The sequence below is a fragment of the Apodemus sylvaticus genome, chromosome 2 (genome assembly GCF_947179515.1).
Source record: "Apodemus sylvaticus chromosome 2, mApoSyl1.1, whole genome shotgun sequence".
NCBI lineage: Eukaryota > Metazoa > Chordata > Mammalia > Rodentia > Muridae > Apodemus > Apodemus sylvaticus.
Window position 1 is genome coordinate 90,922,887 of NC_067473.1, and position 18,882 is coordinate 90,941,768.

Consider the following 18,882-nt stretch of genomic DNA (forward strand, 5'->3'; position numbering starts at 1 on the left):
TGTTGTCTAATAGCTCTAGCTAGGACTTCAAGAACTATATTGAAAAGATATGGAGAGAGGGGGCAGCCTTGTCTAGTTCCTGATTTTAGTGGGATTGCTTCAAGTTTCTCTCCATTTAGTTTGATGTTGGCTACCGGTTTGCTGTATATTGCTTTTACTATGTTTAGATATGGGCCTTGAATTCCTGTCCTTTCCAATACTTTTAGCATGAAAGGATGCTGAATTTTGTCAAATGCTTTTTCAGCATCTAATGAAATGATCATGTGTTTTTTTTTCTTTGAGTTTGTTTATGTAGTAGATAGCATTTATGGATTTCGTTATATTGAACCATCCCTGCATCCCTGGGATGAAGCCTACTTGATCATGGTAGATGATTGTTTTGATGTGTTTTTGGATACGGTGGGCAAGAATTTTATTTAGTATTTTCGCATCGATATTCATAAGGGAAATTGGCTTGAAATTCTCTTTCTTAATTGGATCTTTGTGTGGTTTTGGTATCAGCATAATAGTGGCTTCAAAGAAGGAGTTGGGTAGTGTTCCTTCTGTTTCTATTTGGTGGAAAAGTTTGAAGAGTATTGGTGTTAAGTCTTCTTTGAAGGTCTGATAGAATTCTGCACTGAAACCATCTGGTCCTGTGCTTTTTTTGGTCAGAAGCCTATCTATGACCCCTTCTATTTCGTTAGGGGTTATGGATCTGTTTAGATGGTCTATTTGCTCCTGGTTTAATTTTGGTAATTGGTATCTGTGTAAGAAAATGTCTATTTCCTCCAGATTCTCCAGTTGTGTTGAGTAAGGTTTTTGTAGTAGGATCTGATGATTTTTTGAATTTCCTTGGTTTCTGTTGTAATATTTCCGTTTTCATTTCTAATTTTGTTAATTTGGATACTTTCTCTATGCCCTTTGGTTAGTCTGGCTAAGGGTTTATCTATCTTGTTGATTTTCTCAAAGAACCAGCTTCTGGTTTTGTTGATTCTTTGTATGATTCTCTTGGTTTCTACTTGATTGATTTCAGCCCTGAATTTGATGATTTCCTGTCTTCTCTTCCTCCTGGGTGAATTAGCTTCTTTTTTTCCAGGGCTTTCAGTTGTTCCGTTAATCTTCTAGTGTATGCTCTCTCAAATTTCTTTTTGGAGGCACTGCTTTCATTGTGTCCCATAGATTTGTGTATGTTGTGCCTTCATTTTTATTAAATTCTAAGAAATCTTTGATTTCTTTCTTTATTTCTTTCTTTACCAAGGTATCATTGAGGAGGGTATTGTTCAGTTTCCATGTGTATGTGGGCTTTCTGTTGTTTTTATTGTTATTAAAGACCACTTTTACTCCATAGTGATCTGATAGGAGGCATGGGATTATTTCAATCTTCTTATATTTGTTGAGGTCTCTTGTGACCAACTATATGATCTATTTTGGAGAAGGTACCATGAGGTGCTGAGAAAAAGGTATATTCTTTTGCTTTGGGGTGAAAATTATATATATATATATATATATATATATATATATATATATATATATATATATATGTTAACTCCAATTGGTTCAAAGCTTCAATTAGATTCATTGTCTCCCTGTTTAGTTTTTGTTTTCCTGATCGGTCCATTGGTGAGAGTGGAGTGTTGAAGTCACCCACAATTATTGTGTTAGGTGCAATGTGTACTTTGAGCTTTAGTAAAATTTCTTTTATGAATGAGGGTGCCCTTGTATTTGGAGCATAGATGTTCAGGATTGAGAGTTCTTCTTGTTGGATTTTTCCTTTGACCAGCAAGTAGTGACCTTCCAGGTCTCTTTTGATGACATTAGGTTGAAAGCCAATTTTATCTGAAATTAGAATGGCAACTCCGGCTTGTTTCCTGGGACCATTTGTTTGTAGAATTGTCTTCCAGCCTTTTACTCTAAGGTAGTTTTTCTCTTTGACACTGAGGTATGTTTCCTGTATGCAGCAAAATGTAGGGTCCTGTTTATGTAACCAGTCTGTTAGTCTATGTCTTTTTATTGGGGAATTGAGTCCATTGATGTTAAGAGATATCAAGGAGTAGTGGTTATTGCTTCCTATCATTTTTTATTTTAATTTATACATGTGTGGTTATCTTCTTTGGGTTTGATGAAAGAAGCTTAATATCCTGCTCTTTCCAGAGTATAGTTTCCCTCGTTGTAATGGTGTTTCCCCCCTATTATCCTTTGTAGGCCTGGGTTTGTAGAAAGATATTGTGTAAATTTGGTTTTTGTCATGGAATATCTTGATTTCTCCATAGTAATTGAGAGTTTCGCTGGGTATAGTAGTCTCGGCTGGCAGTTGTGTTCTCTTAGAGTCTGCATGAGCTCTGCCCAGGATCTTCTAGCATTCATGGTCTCTGGTGAGAAATCTGGAGTAATTCTGATAGGTCTTCCTTTATATGTTACTTGCCCTTTTTCTCTTACTGCCCTAAGTATTATTTCTTTGTTTAGTACATTTGGGGTTTTGATTATTATGTGATGGGAAGTATTTCTGTTCCAGTCCAGTCTGTTTGGAGTTCTGTTGGCTTCTTGTATATTCATGGGCATCTCTCTCTTTAGGTTAGGGAAGTTTTCTTCCATAATTTTGTTGAAGATATTTGCTGGCCCTTTAAGTTGTAAATCTTCACTCTCATCAATGCCTATAATCCTTAGATTTGGCTTTCTCATTGTGTCCTGGATTTCCTGGATATTTTGGGTTACAAGCTTTGTGCATTTTGCATTTTCTTTAACTGTTGACTCCATGGTTTCTATGGTATCTTCGGCGTCTGAGATTCTTTATTCTATCTCTTGTATTCTGTTGTTGATATTTGTATCTATGGTCCCTGATTTCTTCCCAAGGTTTTCTATATCCAAAGTTGTCTCCCTTTGTGCTTTCTTAGTGGTTTCTAATTCTGTTTTTAGATCCTGGAAGTTTTTGCTCAGTTCTGTCATTTGCTTGTTTGTGTTTTCCTCTAATTCTTAAGAGAATTTTGTGTTTCCTCTTTCATGACTTCTGCCTGTTAATCAAAGTTCTCCTGTATTTCTTTAAGTGATTTTTGTGTTTCCTCCTTATTGGCTTTTTTATTCTCCTGAATTTCTTTCAATGATTTTTGTGTTTCCCTTGTAAGGGCTTCTAATTTTTGATCCATTTTCTCTTGAATTTCTTTAAGTATGTCCTTCATGTGTACCTGTACCAGCATTATGACCAGTGATTTTAAATCCAAATGTTATTTTTCTGGTGTGTTGGGGTATCCAGGACTTGCTAATGTTGGAGAATTGGGTTCCGATGCTGCCATAATGCCTTGGTTTCTGTTAGTAACGTTCCTGCGTTTGCCTTTAGCCATCTGGTTCTCCCAGGAGTTAGATAGTCTTATTGTCACTGGCTGGTGCTTCAACCTACTGTGGATCTTTAAGGTTATCTCTGCAACACTGGATGACAGGGTTTCTTCTGGCACAGATTACTGATATGCTGGCTTCCTCTTTTGTGCCTTTGGAGCCCTTCTCACTCTTGCCTCAAGCAATGTTATACTTAGGTTGTCAAGGTCAACCAGGTGTTCTCTGTCTGCTCTATTATGGAGCGAAGATGGTGTGGTGGGGGTCACTCCCTCTGTTGATTCTCACATAGGACACAGGTCCCGTGGTGGACTGGCTTGCAGATGAACCACCTATGTGCTCAGTTCCTGAGTGCAGGTAGACCCCTGGAGATTTGCAGCCCCAGAAATCTAAAGCTCAGGCTGATCCAGTACCTAGTGACCCTTTTCTGTCCCAGCAGGGAGCGAATATGGCCACAGGGAATCTCTTCCTCTGCTGTTCTCTGGGCAGGACACAGGTCCCACTCCTGGCGGGCTAGCAGACAAACCACCTATGTGCTCAGTTCCTTGGTGCAGGCAGACCCCTGGAGGTTTACACCACCAGAGATCTAAAGCTCAGGGTGATACAGTACCTAGTGACCCTTTTCTGTCCTGGCAGGCAGCGAATCTCCTGTCAGTATTAAATTAATATAACAATCCCTGGACATTAGCCATCCTATTGGACAGATTTTCTGCAGCTCAACAAAGATGTACTATCTTAGAGCGATACTATATAAGCAATTAGATGATTTCTTAATTCCTCATGATGATTCTGTAAGAATTCCTAAATTTATACCAATAATTATTGAGCTTTTTATAAGAAGGATTGCAATTAAGGCCCTCTTTGATATGAAAATTGCGATTAGAACTCTGTCAGTTCTTACCTGTCACCAGTAAATTGCTCTCAGATAGAAAGCAGGCATTGATAGAGATTTACAATTTAGGAATACATTCCTTTAGGTAGTAAACCATTAACTAAAGTGACTAGGTCTTAAAGGAATTTATAGATATGTATATGTGTATGTGTTTGTATGTGTGTATGAATGTATGTGTGTTTTTTGCTTATTTGCTTGTGTAAAAGTGTTTTTTTTTTCTTTTGCTAGGGACTCTCTTCTCCTGGTTCAATAAAAGTTAATTGCTCCAAGCCTCCTTCCCTCCTGGCCAGTAAGAAGTAAGACAAGTCTTCAGGACAAAAGAGAAAGGAACTCTAGCAATTTATCCTTTACTCAATCCAGGCTGTTTAACAATAGGGTGTTAATTAGCCAGAGATCTGCAGCATCTGCCCTCAGAGTAACTTAGGTCTAAGACAGAGAATTATCAAGCACAGAGAATTAAAAAGTAAGTAAAACATATGTTTTCTAGTGCATATTGAACACACAGAATTATAAAATAAATGAGAGTTAAGCAGAGATTTATAAAGTAAGAGTTAAGTTTTCTAGTAGTAATCAAGCACAGAGATTTTTTAAAATAAATAATGGAGAGATGAAGAGTTACGTTTTCTCGGTGCTTAATGAAGCACAATAATGAAGAATTAAGATTTTAGCACAGAGCAATGAGAAAGTTAAGTCCTCATGCTTAAGGAAGCGCAGAACAACAAGAAGAGTTAAGGTTTTAGCACCGAAGAGTAAGGTAAAGTCAAGTAGTAAAATAAACCTTAGAGATTTACAGAGGAGAGAAACCATCAGTGTTTGGCTACAGAATAAAGAAGAAAGTGTTTAGAGTTTTACAAGCATCCAGGATAGTTAGAGTTAAAAGAGATCATCAATATTTTTGCTTGTGTCTGTCTGATATCTGTGTCCACTTCAGTTCCTTCCCCTAAGGCAGGGCCGAGCCAACAAGAAGTTTGGAACTTCAGTTTTAATTAATTTACAAATTTCTCCTATGGCTTTTCACATAACCTTAATTTTGGTTAACTCTTTCCCTCTTCCTTATCCCTCTCTCTGTCTCTATTTTGGCTTATACTTTTCTAATGTACATATTCCTTCCCTCTACTTTCATATTCCAAGTTTTATGACCTTGCCCATTTTAAGAACTCTTTCTAATGTCATTTTTTAAAATTGTTGTTTCTGCCTTAGGAAAAAAAGTGACAAAAACTAAGTCCCTTTTCAAAATTATTATCCTATTCAGAACTTTGTTGTCGTAATTTTTCCACTATTTGTTTAGTTTTACAAATTCTTTATAGGTTTTTTTTTTCTGTTTTCTATCAATGGAATATGTAATAGATAGTGTTAATTGCTTTTGTCTGAGCATTTTAACATTGCAACAGGAAGAGAAACTAATGCAGAAATTGGTACCAAGATGTGAGGCTATTGCTGTGATAAATCAAAAAAGCCATGTAGTTCTTAGACCTTTTGAATGGTTTCAGAGCACGAATATAGAAATGTTTAAAAATTTTAAGTTAGAAAGTCCCAGCATGATGGAAGCAGAGCTTAATGGGCCAGTCCAATGGAAACTTAGAAGACAAGGGTGCTGAGGGAAAGAGACAGGGCATGACTTGGGAAGTGTGATAAAGCCCTTAATGTGATATTTAACCAGGGATCTTGCTTCATTCTATCTATGATCTGAAAATATAAGGCAAATATAAATTAAGCATAATGGATTAATTTGTCGGATAGAGGTAGGGAATATGGACAAGTTTACAGTTTTATACAAGGAAAGTGCAACAACAAAGCAGCAGTAATTGTATGACATTAGCAATATTACAGGGAAACAGTTCTGAGACAACAGGATAGGCAACACATCACTCATCAGGGAATGCAGCTGAGTTCCTACTCTTCAAAGCCAATTGCCTAGGATAGTGTTTCCCCAGGGTCAGTACACAGGAAATGATGCAAGTCTGGTCCAAGGGGGACAGGTTCCAGCAGTACACCATCAGAACTCCTGGTAGATGCCATATGGATCATGTTCCCAGTTTTAGAGACATGAAAAATGCAAGATTGAGGGGTGTCATTGAATCTGTAAGCAATTTCAGAAAGCAGCTGATACCAGGCAATCAGTATGTGGCAAGGTCAGAATCTCTGCCAGAATCTCACAGGTGATTCTGTGGAGTGACGTTTGGTTGAAATAGAAACATCAGAATATTGGAGATGTTTTGATTATATAATCTCCATCAAGGATAGCTGTGGGCATGTAATGGAGCCAGCCCATGAAAAGGTTTGGTATCTTGCAGATGGTCACACTGGAAGCCTAAAGCACTATCTAAACCCTTTGGAACACAGACAATTTAACTTAGGGCTCAAATGCCAGTCATCTGATGTTTCACTGGTGGATTTTGGTCTTGCTTTATTCTGATCATTCATTAATATTCCCTAATTCATCTGTTTTGGAATAATAATGTTTACTCTAGACATTTTGTGTGGAACATATGTAACTTTTAATTCTCTAAGTACTCACAGTTAAGATATTAAGAACATCTAAACTATTAAAATAATTGGAGACTGTGGTAAGCTAAAGCTGATCTGAAACATTAACATTATATCATGGTCATAGGCCAACCAAAATAAGAGGTGGAAGGTTGTGAAATAAAAGTGATGTTTTGGTTTTGTCAATTTGGCACCTTGGGTAGAGTTGGATGATTAGTACTAATTGGCAACTTAACAGAATCTATAATCACCTGGAAGACTGTAGGGGCTTATCTACACTGCATTAAGAGAGGTGGAGAGACTCTCTTACTGTGGTTTGTCCCATTCCCTGGCTGAGATGTTGGCTTGAGTAAAGTGAGTGGATCAGGAGTGTGTATTCATCACTTTCTGTTTCCTGATTGTGAGCACATTGATACTATCTCCTTCAATTTCCTACTACCTTGAATTTCCATCATGATGAACTGTACCATTGAACCATGAAGCAAATGTTTTTTTCTTTTTTAAACTGCTTTTGTCAGAGTATTTTTTTATCACAACAGTATGAAAAGAAAAAGAAGACATATTTCCATTATTTTTATTATCTTATTTCTAAGTAAATATGTCAAAAGTATTTGGATTATACATGAATATTTGAGCTACTAAAGTTGCAAATTATATACCACAAAAGAAGAAACTCAGCAATTGATTTTCCATAGTTGAAAGGGTAAGGTCTTTATGGAAACAAACCAACAATTAGCCTTTCAGTCATACATGTATTTCTCTACTGTTTTTGCATATATCATTCAGACTTCCTCACATTTTACTGTTAAATTCTAATTATCTGTTTTGCTTAAGAAAATGTTCATGTGAATTTAAGGCTGAATATTCTTTAGCTTTCACCATGTAAAAACCAAGTAAAAATACCTGTTGCTTTTAAGAAATATCTAAAATGTATCATAAGTGACTTTGAGAAAAAGTTTTCCATATATGAAAAATTAGCCTGAACTGAAAATTCAGAAAATATATAAAAATATGTTTATTGTATATTTAAAATGCAGATATATTAAATATCAGAGCTAATGGTCAGAGTTAAACAGCCTGGTACAATTAATTAAATATTATTAATATACTCACATATTATAGACCTAACAGGAAGGAATAGTGTTCATCTAATTTACTTGCTAGGTGAATATAAGCCTATTTCTTGGCAAAGTCTATTAAAGTTTAATATTCTGTATGTATTAAGTTGAGAGGAATAATATAACAAATACACAGACTAAGAGATGTGAAGAGTTGAAGACAAAGACCAAGGTGTAAACAGATTCCATTTCTCTACCAGCCTCTCTACTCTATCATAACTTCTTTCTGCCTGTGATCATTGCATAAACACACCCTCAGTATTTTGTCTGTCTCACCAGAATGGCAGCCATATTAGCATGATCTTTTATGACTTTGTTTTACTTTGACTTGTTTTTTTAAGATTGCCAGTTTCAATTGGCACATTGAAAATTAGTGTTTAAACACATAAATTCTATAAAGACAAAGTTCAGCCAGTAACATAGCATGAACTCATTTGCCATGTATCTAACCACATAATAAAAGACAGGGAATATTCCTATCCCAGAGACTATTATAAAGAAAGGAAAAAAAAACCTATATAAATCATATGTGGACAATCCTGAAATCACACATATATGTGTATATGTTCATATATGTGCATATACACACATATATATATATATATTCAAGTGACATTATACATACTAAGCAATATGTATTTATATATTTATGAATATATATAACAGTTTATATATACACACATATATGTTATGTGTACATGTATATATGTATATATGTATGTGCATATGTGTGTATGTATATATATGTATATATACATAATTATATATTATATATGTACATAATTATATATATACATAATTCAAGAAATAGAGTCCACAAATTTTAAAGAAAGCAAATGGATTATGGAGAGCTGGAGAGAAAAGTGAGAAAAAGAAATTTATTTTACTATATCTAAATTTCAGATATTTAAAAAAATATTTGAAATAAAATTTAAAATTAAAACCAAAATTGTTTATATGTTGCTGCAATTAAACATGTCAAATTATCATTTTCTAAGAAGCAAAGGACTTGACAGTATGAAACTGTAGGAAATTATATTAGTAAAACACTGATAAAAGATTTCCAAAGAGGCATTTTTTAAAATTAAAATCTTTAAAGATTCTTAAATAGAAAAACACTTGTAAATTGAAAACAAAAGAATTCTAACTATTCATAGTTTAAATTCAAATCTTTGGATTAGAAATAAATGTAGCTGTTATTTTTTTCTCTGTTTGCTACCTTGTGGGTTCTTCATGGGGTCTTCTTTTAACTGTCTCATAAGCATATCTTCTCTGCCTCAACTCAGCTTCTCCTGCCTCAACTGTCACCAACTGTCTTCTCTTGTCACCCTGCTGTCCAACCTTACTCTCATCCCCTGGAACCTAGGTTCTGCTACCCATGAACTTTGCTCCCAGCTCTCAGATACTGCTCACTTTTTATATCCACTACTGTTCCCAAAATCTTAAGAGGAAACTGACACAGAAGGGGCATAGGATTCTTTAATGGTCCAGGCACAAAAACTATTTTATGCTACAAATAAACTTGACAGTATGTTTTAGAGATTGATTCAAAATAAGTTCAGATAAGTGAGTAAGATTCTTCCATGCAACATCTGATAGGCTTTGACAAAGATTACAGATTTTTCTCAGAGTGCTGAGAAGCTACTGGGAGGTTTGATCTTAGCACATCATGTGGGAGGTTTGATCTGAGCACATCATGACCTGACTTTCATGGCCTAGAGTTCCATGGTGGAGTACTGACAGGGGTCAGAATATAGGCAGGTTAAATATAGGGTTTATAGGCTGTTTGGTGGCAAAATCAAAAGCTGCTGGTTTAGATATCAGCATTGGAAATGGTGAGATAACAGGTTGTGAATATTAATTTGAAGGTAAAGGTGTCAGGATTTGTTACATATTGATAGATGAAGCTTTTAAGGTTTTGTTCTAAGAAATTACATAATAGAAATGTTCCAGTTCCTGGCATAATGTGAACTAGGTAGTTAGGGAGGTAATTTGAATTTTAAAACAAATCTTTTAGATGAGTTGAATTTAAGATTCCCATTATATTCTGGGCAGAAGCAAGACATACAGGTCTTTGCCGATAGTTCTCTATAAAGAAGGACCAGTCTATAAGTTTGAATATTATCCAAGTAAATTGTTTTTACATTTACCATGAAGACATCAAGAAGTGTCTATTCACTGCAAGACACCAAAGAAATGATTTCATCTAAGTCTGCCTTAGTAAAACTTTGTTGAGTGCACTGACAGGAGCGTGAGTTTCAGATTATTTGTGGAAGCACAGCATGGGTGACTCAAAAGCTATCAGATGTCCCCCCACAAAGTGAGCAGCAACATCTGAGAGCTGCACCACTAAAGATGCTACACCCCTGGTCCATGTTCTGGCCATCAACCACTAAGAAAAATGTACAGGCTTGCCTATAGTCCTGTTTTAGGGAGGCATTGTCTCAATTGCGGTTTTCTCTTTTCTGGTGATTCTAGCTTGTGTCAAGCTAAAATAAAACAAGCCAAGACCATTGGCCATGGGTGCCATAGCAGTCTACTTTATGCAAGCTGATGATCATTTCATGACCAGAAATAATGTTAGTTCATCAGATGTAGATGATATTCAGTCTTGCTAAGATTGCACAGGATGAAAATGTAGACAGAATGTAAGCTTTCTGAAGACTTCACACAAGGACATAATGAGAAGAATGATTTTCAGCAATGTTGTTACAAGTTAAGTCCAGTTAAGATAGAGACAGGAAAAAGCAAATGCAATAATACTAATGTCAGTGGTAATATGTGTGATACCAAGATTTTCAGCAGCCTACACTCCCAAAGAAGTTAACAAAAAAATCCAATATTTAATTTAGAACATGAAAAAGTATATTAAATATAGATATAGCATGTTAATATCATATAACTTGTAAATAATCTAGCTCTTGGAAACAAACATATATCAGTGACTATAATAATGAATTAATTTTAGAATTAAAGGAGAAACAACCTTTCAACATATGCTGTCAAATATATTTCTTTTTTAAAAAGTCTCACATAATTCTGTAGAAGACCATTAAAAACAAAGTATTAAAATATGGAGGCCTCCATGGTCTTTAAGGGAAATGTTTCTTGTTGCCTGTCTTGGCACTTTATGTGTATAACTTCAGTTTCTCAGTAAAAGCATACTGATGTTGTTGTCATCTCTCCTCTTTCCACAGGCGGGGAAGTCCCATACACAACTCTGGCAACCCGAATGATGATGGGGGCATGGTGGTTATTTGCTCTGATTGTCATCTCATCTTATACAGCAAACCTTGCCGCTTTCCTCACCATAACCCGCATTGAGAGCTCCATCCAGTAAGTAGGCAGAGATTCCAGGTGTCATCGAACCTGACAAATGCTAGGCATGCCACAAGGAAAGCCCTCTGTGCATAAATGTGCACTATTTGATAATAAATTGTCACTCTCCTTTTGACAAAAAGCTTAATTCTATGATTCTTCAGAATATCAACCCCTAAATCATTTATTTTATAAAATATTGATTATAACTTAAATATTGGTTTCTGTATTTTCCTGGAAGAATAATATATTATCAAAACTTTAACCTTCACAGAGAATAGCTATGTCAGGGTAGGAGAAATTATCCAAAGCCATCCTTAACTCTAGTTCTCAGAGATCTAATCCTCTATTGGCCTCTAATATCATTGCACATGCATGGTGTACAGAAATACATGCATGTATAAGCACAATATAAAATAAATCTTCAAAAAGCATACTATGTCAGAGAAAAATTATGGAAAAATAAAGTATACATAATTTTATGAAATAAAATGTTTTTTATAAGTTTGTGCAATCACAGTAAATGGTTAAATGATTAAATTTATTCTGTGGGTGGGTGTGTAAGGAGAGAAGAGGACAATAGAAGATAAGAAGAGAGCGGGGAAGAGAGGATAGCAGGTAACAGACAGAAGTTCCATCCTACTGACCACATTCTGCTTGTCTGCATTCATACCCATGTGGCCAACAGTAACAATGAAGGGAAATGGTTTTAACCATAATGCACTCACTTACAGAAGTCTGTGCTTCATATCATAAGGGCTTTTCCCGTGAAGCCTGGAAACCTGAGGCATTTTTTGCCTTCCTGGTTTCAAACTACAGAAGCTGCAACATCATACTGTTTCTGACCTTAATGGGGCACAGTGTTCGACACGGTGTATTAAGAAACATTCCCCTTAAATTGTCCTGTTTAATCCCAAACAAAATGCTCTTAATTAGAGGTCAGCATTATGGCTCAAAAGTGGCTAATTCAAAATGAGAACAACTAGAAATGTAGAAGAATTTCCTGGAGTCAATTTTTCCTTTAAGAAAACTACAAAAGTTCTTGACTCTAAGAAATATGTAAATGAACTCTGTTAGTGATCAGAAAGCCATTAGAACATAATGTCAAATCAAGAGTTGATTATTTATAAAGAAGTACATTGTTTTTCTTCAATCTACAATCTGAAATTGAAGCCCCTAAAAGCCAACTAGCAATACTCACAGGGATTCAATGCCTTTATCCATTTATGAAAATGATTCTTCTAATTTCTCTCATCAAACCATGCTCCTCGAATTGTTTTGTAATTGTTGCTTTAGTACAGAGCCTTCATAGTCTCCAAATGTATACCACTTATAGCCAGTTCTATGGGTAATATGAATTATAAATGATGCTGAGTAAAATGGGGGAGATTGAATAATAATGAAAACTATTGCAATAGCATAGGAAGAAAATTGGTGAAATTAGTAACATCATAAAAATAATAACTATCATTTAATGATTAGTTATCAGATACCAGGATCTGTGCTATTATATGCACATTCAGTCATTTAATGCTCATCACAATCTTCTAAAATCTATCCTATCAATGATACATTTTACAAACGCTGAGGATGAGAAGCTAAGGAGGTTTCTCCTTCATGGAGTGTCAGGATATTAGCCTAGAAACTTTGAATACCCAAGACATAATCCACAAATTAAATGATGTCCAAAAGAATGGAGGAGTGGCCCCTGGTTCTGGAAAGACTCAGTGCAAGAGTATAGGGGAATTCCAGAACAGGGAAGTGTGAAGGAGTAGATGGAGGAACAGGGGGAGGGAAGAGGGCTTATGGGACTTGCGGGGAGTGGGGACCCAGAAAAGGGGAAATCATTTGAAATGTAAATAAAAAATATATCAATAAAAAAAATGAAGTGTCAGGGTAAAGAGCAGAACTTCAGGGTGCCCGGCCCCTGAGCCTCTTTTCCAGAGTATTGCAACAGCTCTCACTTTCCTCACTCACACCTTCAAGTGCCATCTGTGTTTAGAGAAGGAAACGCCAGCATTAAGGAGAAAGATTTATCAGTTACTAAGAATTCAGACCAAAGGATTTACTTTATAGAATGTTGTACAGACCCTCAATTGGTCTGAAGCAGTATCAGTAACTTTTGTGTTTAACCAGATTTATTAGCATACGTGTCAACATGAGTTATTTGCACCTGTGATTACTCTATGCCATTCTGAGCAAGACATTTTGGCATATTCTATCAAAGAAAAATTAAACAAGTTAAAATGCAAATTGTGACAGCCTAATATGCATCATGTATTAATTCCTATAATTAGATTAGCTAACACATCTATTACTGCCCATAATGTTTATTAAATATCCCAAAAGGGTTCAGTTTGTAAGTCACTTTGTGTCTTTGGGCAAGCATCTCCTTCCTTTTACCATATCAAAGACCTTTCACCACTGACCCCATCTTTGCATCCATGGATTTGACTTTGTACTACAGTAATTGTGTTCCTGTGTTTGGCTCATTTCACTTAGTTTAATGACCTCTAGGTGGAACAATGTGGTAGCAAATAGGAATTGGAAAAATTGCTTTTCAGAACAAACTTGAGTCTTAACATTATTAAAATACTTTTTTTCCATCATTTTTTCCATCCCTTCTCACCTCCTAACCCTCTCATCCTCTCAGGTACTCCATTGCTTGTGTGTGTGTGTGTGTGTGTGTGTGCTCATAAATATGTAAATATAACCCACTCCATATAATGTTACTTGTATGTATGGTTTGAGGGGGGTGACCATTTGGTATTGGATAACTGACTGGTGTGCTCATTCCTAGAGAAGACTTTTTCTGCTCTCAGAATTTGCAGGCCTGTACCCACCTTGTCCATGTTTAAGCTTATTTAGGTAGCCATGTTTGTGGTATTTCATGAGAACACACTTCTAAAAATACACTCCTATAATAATGCTCAACTCAACTGGGACATTTAGACATACTTAAACTTTTGTTTATATTTAGTCTTTACATATTTTAAATAAATGAACATAAATGGATGGTTTATACTATATACAATAACAATCATAGTCAAAAAATTATTATGTCTGACACTCATTGAAGACTTACTATGATCCAGCTATTAAGTATTTGCAGTTATTATCTCATTTATCTCTCAAAGTACCTGTCAAAAGGTTATACCATTATTTCCATTTTGTAAATGAAGAAACTGAAATTTAGAAGATAAATGCTCAGGATCACCCAGTTAGTTTTGAAGTTGGTTGTCTAAACTTTGTCAACCCATTGAAAATCCACAGTCCTGGCAATGCAGTTAGTTCCTTATCTAGTTCAAATTTTCTAGTTTGCTGGACCTAGTGTTCTGCCGAGGATGCTAAGGTCATGGTCTATGTGTGCATCTTTGCACTTAGTTGCTTTCAAGTTCCCAACACCAGTTCCTTTTTAGACTACTATAGTGGTGGAGGTAGACACCACTTCCAAATCTGTATTCCCCAAAGGTTCCTTCAAAAGTAAAATTTAGTAGGGGAAAATGTAATTTTGCATGATGTTTCCCTCAAGTGCACTACTACACTCCAAAGTAACTGAGCATTCATTTCCTTTAAATTATTCCTTTCTACTGCCAACAGCTGTTATGAAAACTCTTCAGTGGTGCAATAAATTTCTACTACTTCCTAATGTTATCAGCAGAGTAATTTGAGAAAGAATCAAAATCAAATAAGTTAGAGCAGTCTGATTCTCCCCCAAAGTTATAGAGAACTTCAGACTTCATATCTTACCTTTGTTGGTAAACACAGATGCTTATAACACTGCTTCAGTACAAAGTTCCATCTGTAAGAAATCAGTTTCCTGACAAATTCCCACTCTCATTTTCTCCTAGAGCATATACTTTACACAGCCTCACATGGTGCCATCTTAAGCACTGGTATTCATAAAATTAGCTTCTCACTGAATTAAACAGTGAACGTTAGCACTTCTCATTCAGCCCAAATCTGTTATGCCATTGGCCAACAAAGACTATGTATATCTTTATACTCTCAAACCAGAGGCTCTTCTTCAGACAGAAATGGGAAAGAGAAAAATAGAGTATTGCCACTGAGAGAAAAAAATGCAAGTTCTTTTGAACATATATTAGCTACAATTTAAGTGTAGGAAATGGATTTTCTTTATAAAAGTTAACCATAGCTTTAACTATCCTATCCCTTCAATGACAGGGCATGGTAGATTGATGGATAAGATGATTAGTACAGATTCCAAGGGGGGGGGAATGTTAATGACCTTTTTCTTTTTAATTGTGGTTGTTTGTTTATTTACTAAAAATATGCACTGAGGTGTTGATGCTATGAATGCCTTAGTGATTTAGAGTACTTGTTGCTCTTACAGAGGGACCAGGTTCAATTCCCAGCACCATGTGCTGGTTCACAACCATCTACGTCCCTGTTACAGGGAATCTGATACTCTTTTCTGATATTCATGGCTACTAGACACACATCTGCTATACACCTATGCAAAGACATATGTCTTGGAATCTGAACTAGTCATCTTATCCCTCAATCTACCATGTCCTGTCACTAAAGGGATAGGAGACCTAAACCTATGGTTAACTTTTACAAGAATAATCCATTTCTCACATTTTAGATTGTTCTAATATCTGTTCAAAGGGACCTGTATCACTCACATGTATAAAAATTTTGAGAGTAGAATGCTTGATTTTCATTTGATAGCCAGGCAAAAATGGCAATGGTGAAAGGTAAGGACTGAGACTTAGCTGAGACTGAGACTGAACCTGGGTAAACATACAGAGACACGCTCCACAGGGTTTTACTACCATCATATTTGCCTTTACTTTATTGAAGTTTTCCAAAGCTATTTATCATTTGACATCAAAATAAGCAGAGGTACAGGAAGTCATAATTGTTCAGCTTTACCCTTTTGTAACTGTATATATGATTAATCTTTGTGACTATACTTGATTAATTTTACTCTGCATACCTGTAGGTAATCTTGGTTTCTACTTACAGATATCTTATAATTTCACATTCTGTACAATGTCCTTCAGAATCCTTGATGTTTAACCAAACAAAATATTGGGTTATTGATTCCCTTTAATCAAATTAATTGAGATCATAGTTCTTTCCAGGACATATAAAAACAACCTGCATAGTAAGAAGTAATCTGATCATGTCAATGATAAAAATTTTTACATCCTCATTAGGATGAATTTATAAAGGGAAATCTTTACTTTGTAATGGTCTGCATGCCATTGATTACATGTATAGAATTATCTTGTTACCAATCAATGGTACCAAGTACCATTACTTGATCCATACAAAGGTTTCCCTCATCCTACTCTTTAATTTGCCCAGTCACATCCTCCTTCTCCTATTCATATCCAAGGAAACCCATGATGTATCTACTGATATGTATTGTTTCTGTCACAAGTGCCACTGCCAATTGTATGGCCCACTTTTCAAGGTAATGTCACGGGGCCTTGTCACTTGATCTTCTAATCCCCTCCAAAAGCCAAAAGGTAGGGACATGCCATTTCATCCAGGTCTCACTGCAATTTAAGCATAAATATAAATTAAAGGAAGGACTCACTTGATGGCTTCCCTTTCATGATTGACTAACTAGCTTTAAATGAAGTTGCTGACAGTCACTGGCAATAACTCTGGGTTAGGTTGTTAGACAAGTATTTTCTTATAACTCATCTTTATTTTCCCTTGTCATAATCAATATCTCAGAGAACACTTCTATGTAGATTTCCCCATATCCACAAGTAGATTTAGTGTCTTTCTGTTTCAAACCACTTACACCTTTCTACCATCATCACACTATGAACTCTATCTGGCCTTGTATTGGCATGTTGCTCTACTGTTTTATCTTTTTAATTAAAATACATTTCCTCAAGGGCTGCTTCTAATCACTGTTGTATCAACCTGAGAAGGACCTTATGTAGTACCTCATTAAATACTCTAGTTACAAATAATATTCAGTCAATAAATAACACAAAAAGGATTTCTTGAATTAACTTGAGACTGCAGAAGTCTACAGTGTACATATCAAGCACATAGAACACAAAAGAATTATTAAAGTCATTCCTTTATGCTGTTACTTCACATAAAAGCAAAACCCTCAAATGATATACTCTCTTGCTTTACACAGTATCTCACCCACTCTCTCTTCAATTGTTCTGTAGAAGCCTATTTCAGAGCTCTCAGTAGGGAATTGCACACTTTATTAGGAACAGCCACTGTCAGGATAGTTGAGGGAAGCTGGGCTTGATTCATTCTGCTTCTGTGTTTCATCTCAGTGCAGAATTGTGGAAGCTTAGCTCCAGAACTCATGGGCACTGCAGACACAGGAAGGCATTCATCTCCCAACTCTGTATTGTTCAGAGTTGAGATGGCTTACTTATCTTGGCATGTAAGTACTACAGTGATGGATGTTTTATGTGTATGGAGCTATCTGGATGCCATAGACAGAATTTTATCTTCTAAAAAGGAAGCAAACCCCAAGGACATATGTGTTGTTCTTTCAAATACATCCTTCACTGGGTACTTAATTAAACACTGTCTCCCACTTTATTTGTCACTCCCAAGAGACTCAATGAGCCCTTGCAATCTATAATATGATAAATCTCTCTTCCCCCTCTTGCTCTCACTTTTGCTCTCCCTCTCTGCTCTCTCTCTCTCTCTCTCTCTCTCTCTCTCTCTCTCTCTCTCTCTCTCGTTCCCTTGCTCCCTTCCTCCATTCCTCTCTCACACTTACACTTCTCCCTCTCCATGTTCCTCTCCTTCTCCCAGCTTTGTCATCTCTCCCCACTATAAAATTGTGAATTCATATTCAAGATATGAATTCATATGCAAGATATGAATTCCTATCTTTTCTAATTTTCTTGGTAGCTTCCTTTCCTGTGTGAAGTCTCATAAAATTTCTCCCTCCCACAAGTTTATACATATATTCAAAACCCTGTGCATTGGAGTTTACCAGAATACCACCCTATAAATTAGATGGCATTTAAGTACAGGACATACTTATGGGAAAAATAATATGGGAAGAACAATGATAGAAATCATCAAGATTGGTAGGAATATAACTACTGTATGCTGGAGCATACAGTTGTAGGTTCAATGACTCGAAGATAAATGTCGCCTTCCAGTTTCTGTCTGTGCCTGGAGCTGATCCTGTGCCACAATGCTCCTTACCCAAATACTGCTGGAAGAGAGCAGGCCTCCCAGGAGTGCTGACAAGCATAGGTAAGACCACCACTGATCAGAGGGACCTGCCTGGAACCCTCAGGTCATAGAAACCGAGAAGCAGCCTGGGACAGTTTCCTGCCAGTTTCCATATGCAGCAGATCTGATCCTATGTCACAGTGCTCTATACACAAAAACATCTGGAGAGAACTGGTCTCCCAGGAGTGCTGACCCATCCTTGAGCACAAGTAAGAACACCACTTTTGCTCAAATTCATGGCCCAAGAGTCACCCAAACTGAGCCATCAGGACATAGGAACCAAAGAACAGCCTGGACCAGGATCTTTCCAGTTTCTGTCTGTACCCAGGAACTGCTGTGCCACAGCTGTCCATACCAAAATTCCTTCTGGAGAGAACTGGTCTCCCAGGAGTACACACATACAGGCTTGCAGGAGGGACAAACCACAGTCAGAGACAGCAAGACCAGCTAACACCAGAGATAACCAGATGGCAAAAGGCAAGAACATAAGCAACAGAAACCAAGGCTACTTGGTATCATCAGAACCCAGGTCTCCCACCACAGCAAGTTCCAAAT

The 18,882-nt window shown here is 36.4% G+C and overlaps 1 protein-coding gene across 3 annotated transcripts in view; it reads left to right on the forward strand.

Moving 5' to 3' along the window:
* Positions 1–18,882, forward strand: part of Grid2 (glutamate ionotropic receptor delta type subunit 2) — a 1,574,882-nt gene that overhangs the window by 1,227,735 nt on the left and 328,265 nt on the right. For all 3 annotated transcript variants that reach the window (XM_052173841.1, XM_052173840.1, XM_052173842.1), the window contains one exon: positions 10,998–11,136. In XM_052173841.1, the coding sequence (XP_052029801.1) occupies positions 10,998–11,136 (139 nt within the window). The remainder of the gene's footprint in view (positions 1–10,997; positions 11,137–18,882) is intronic.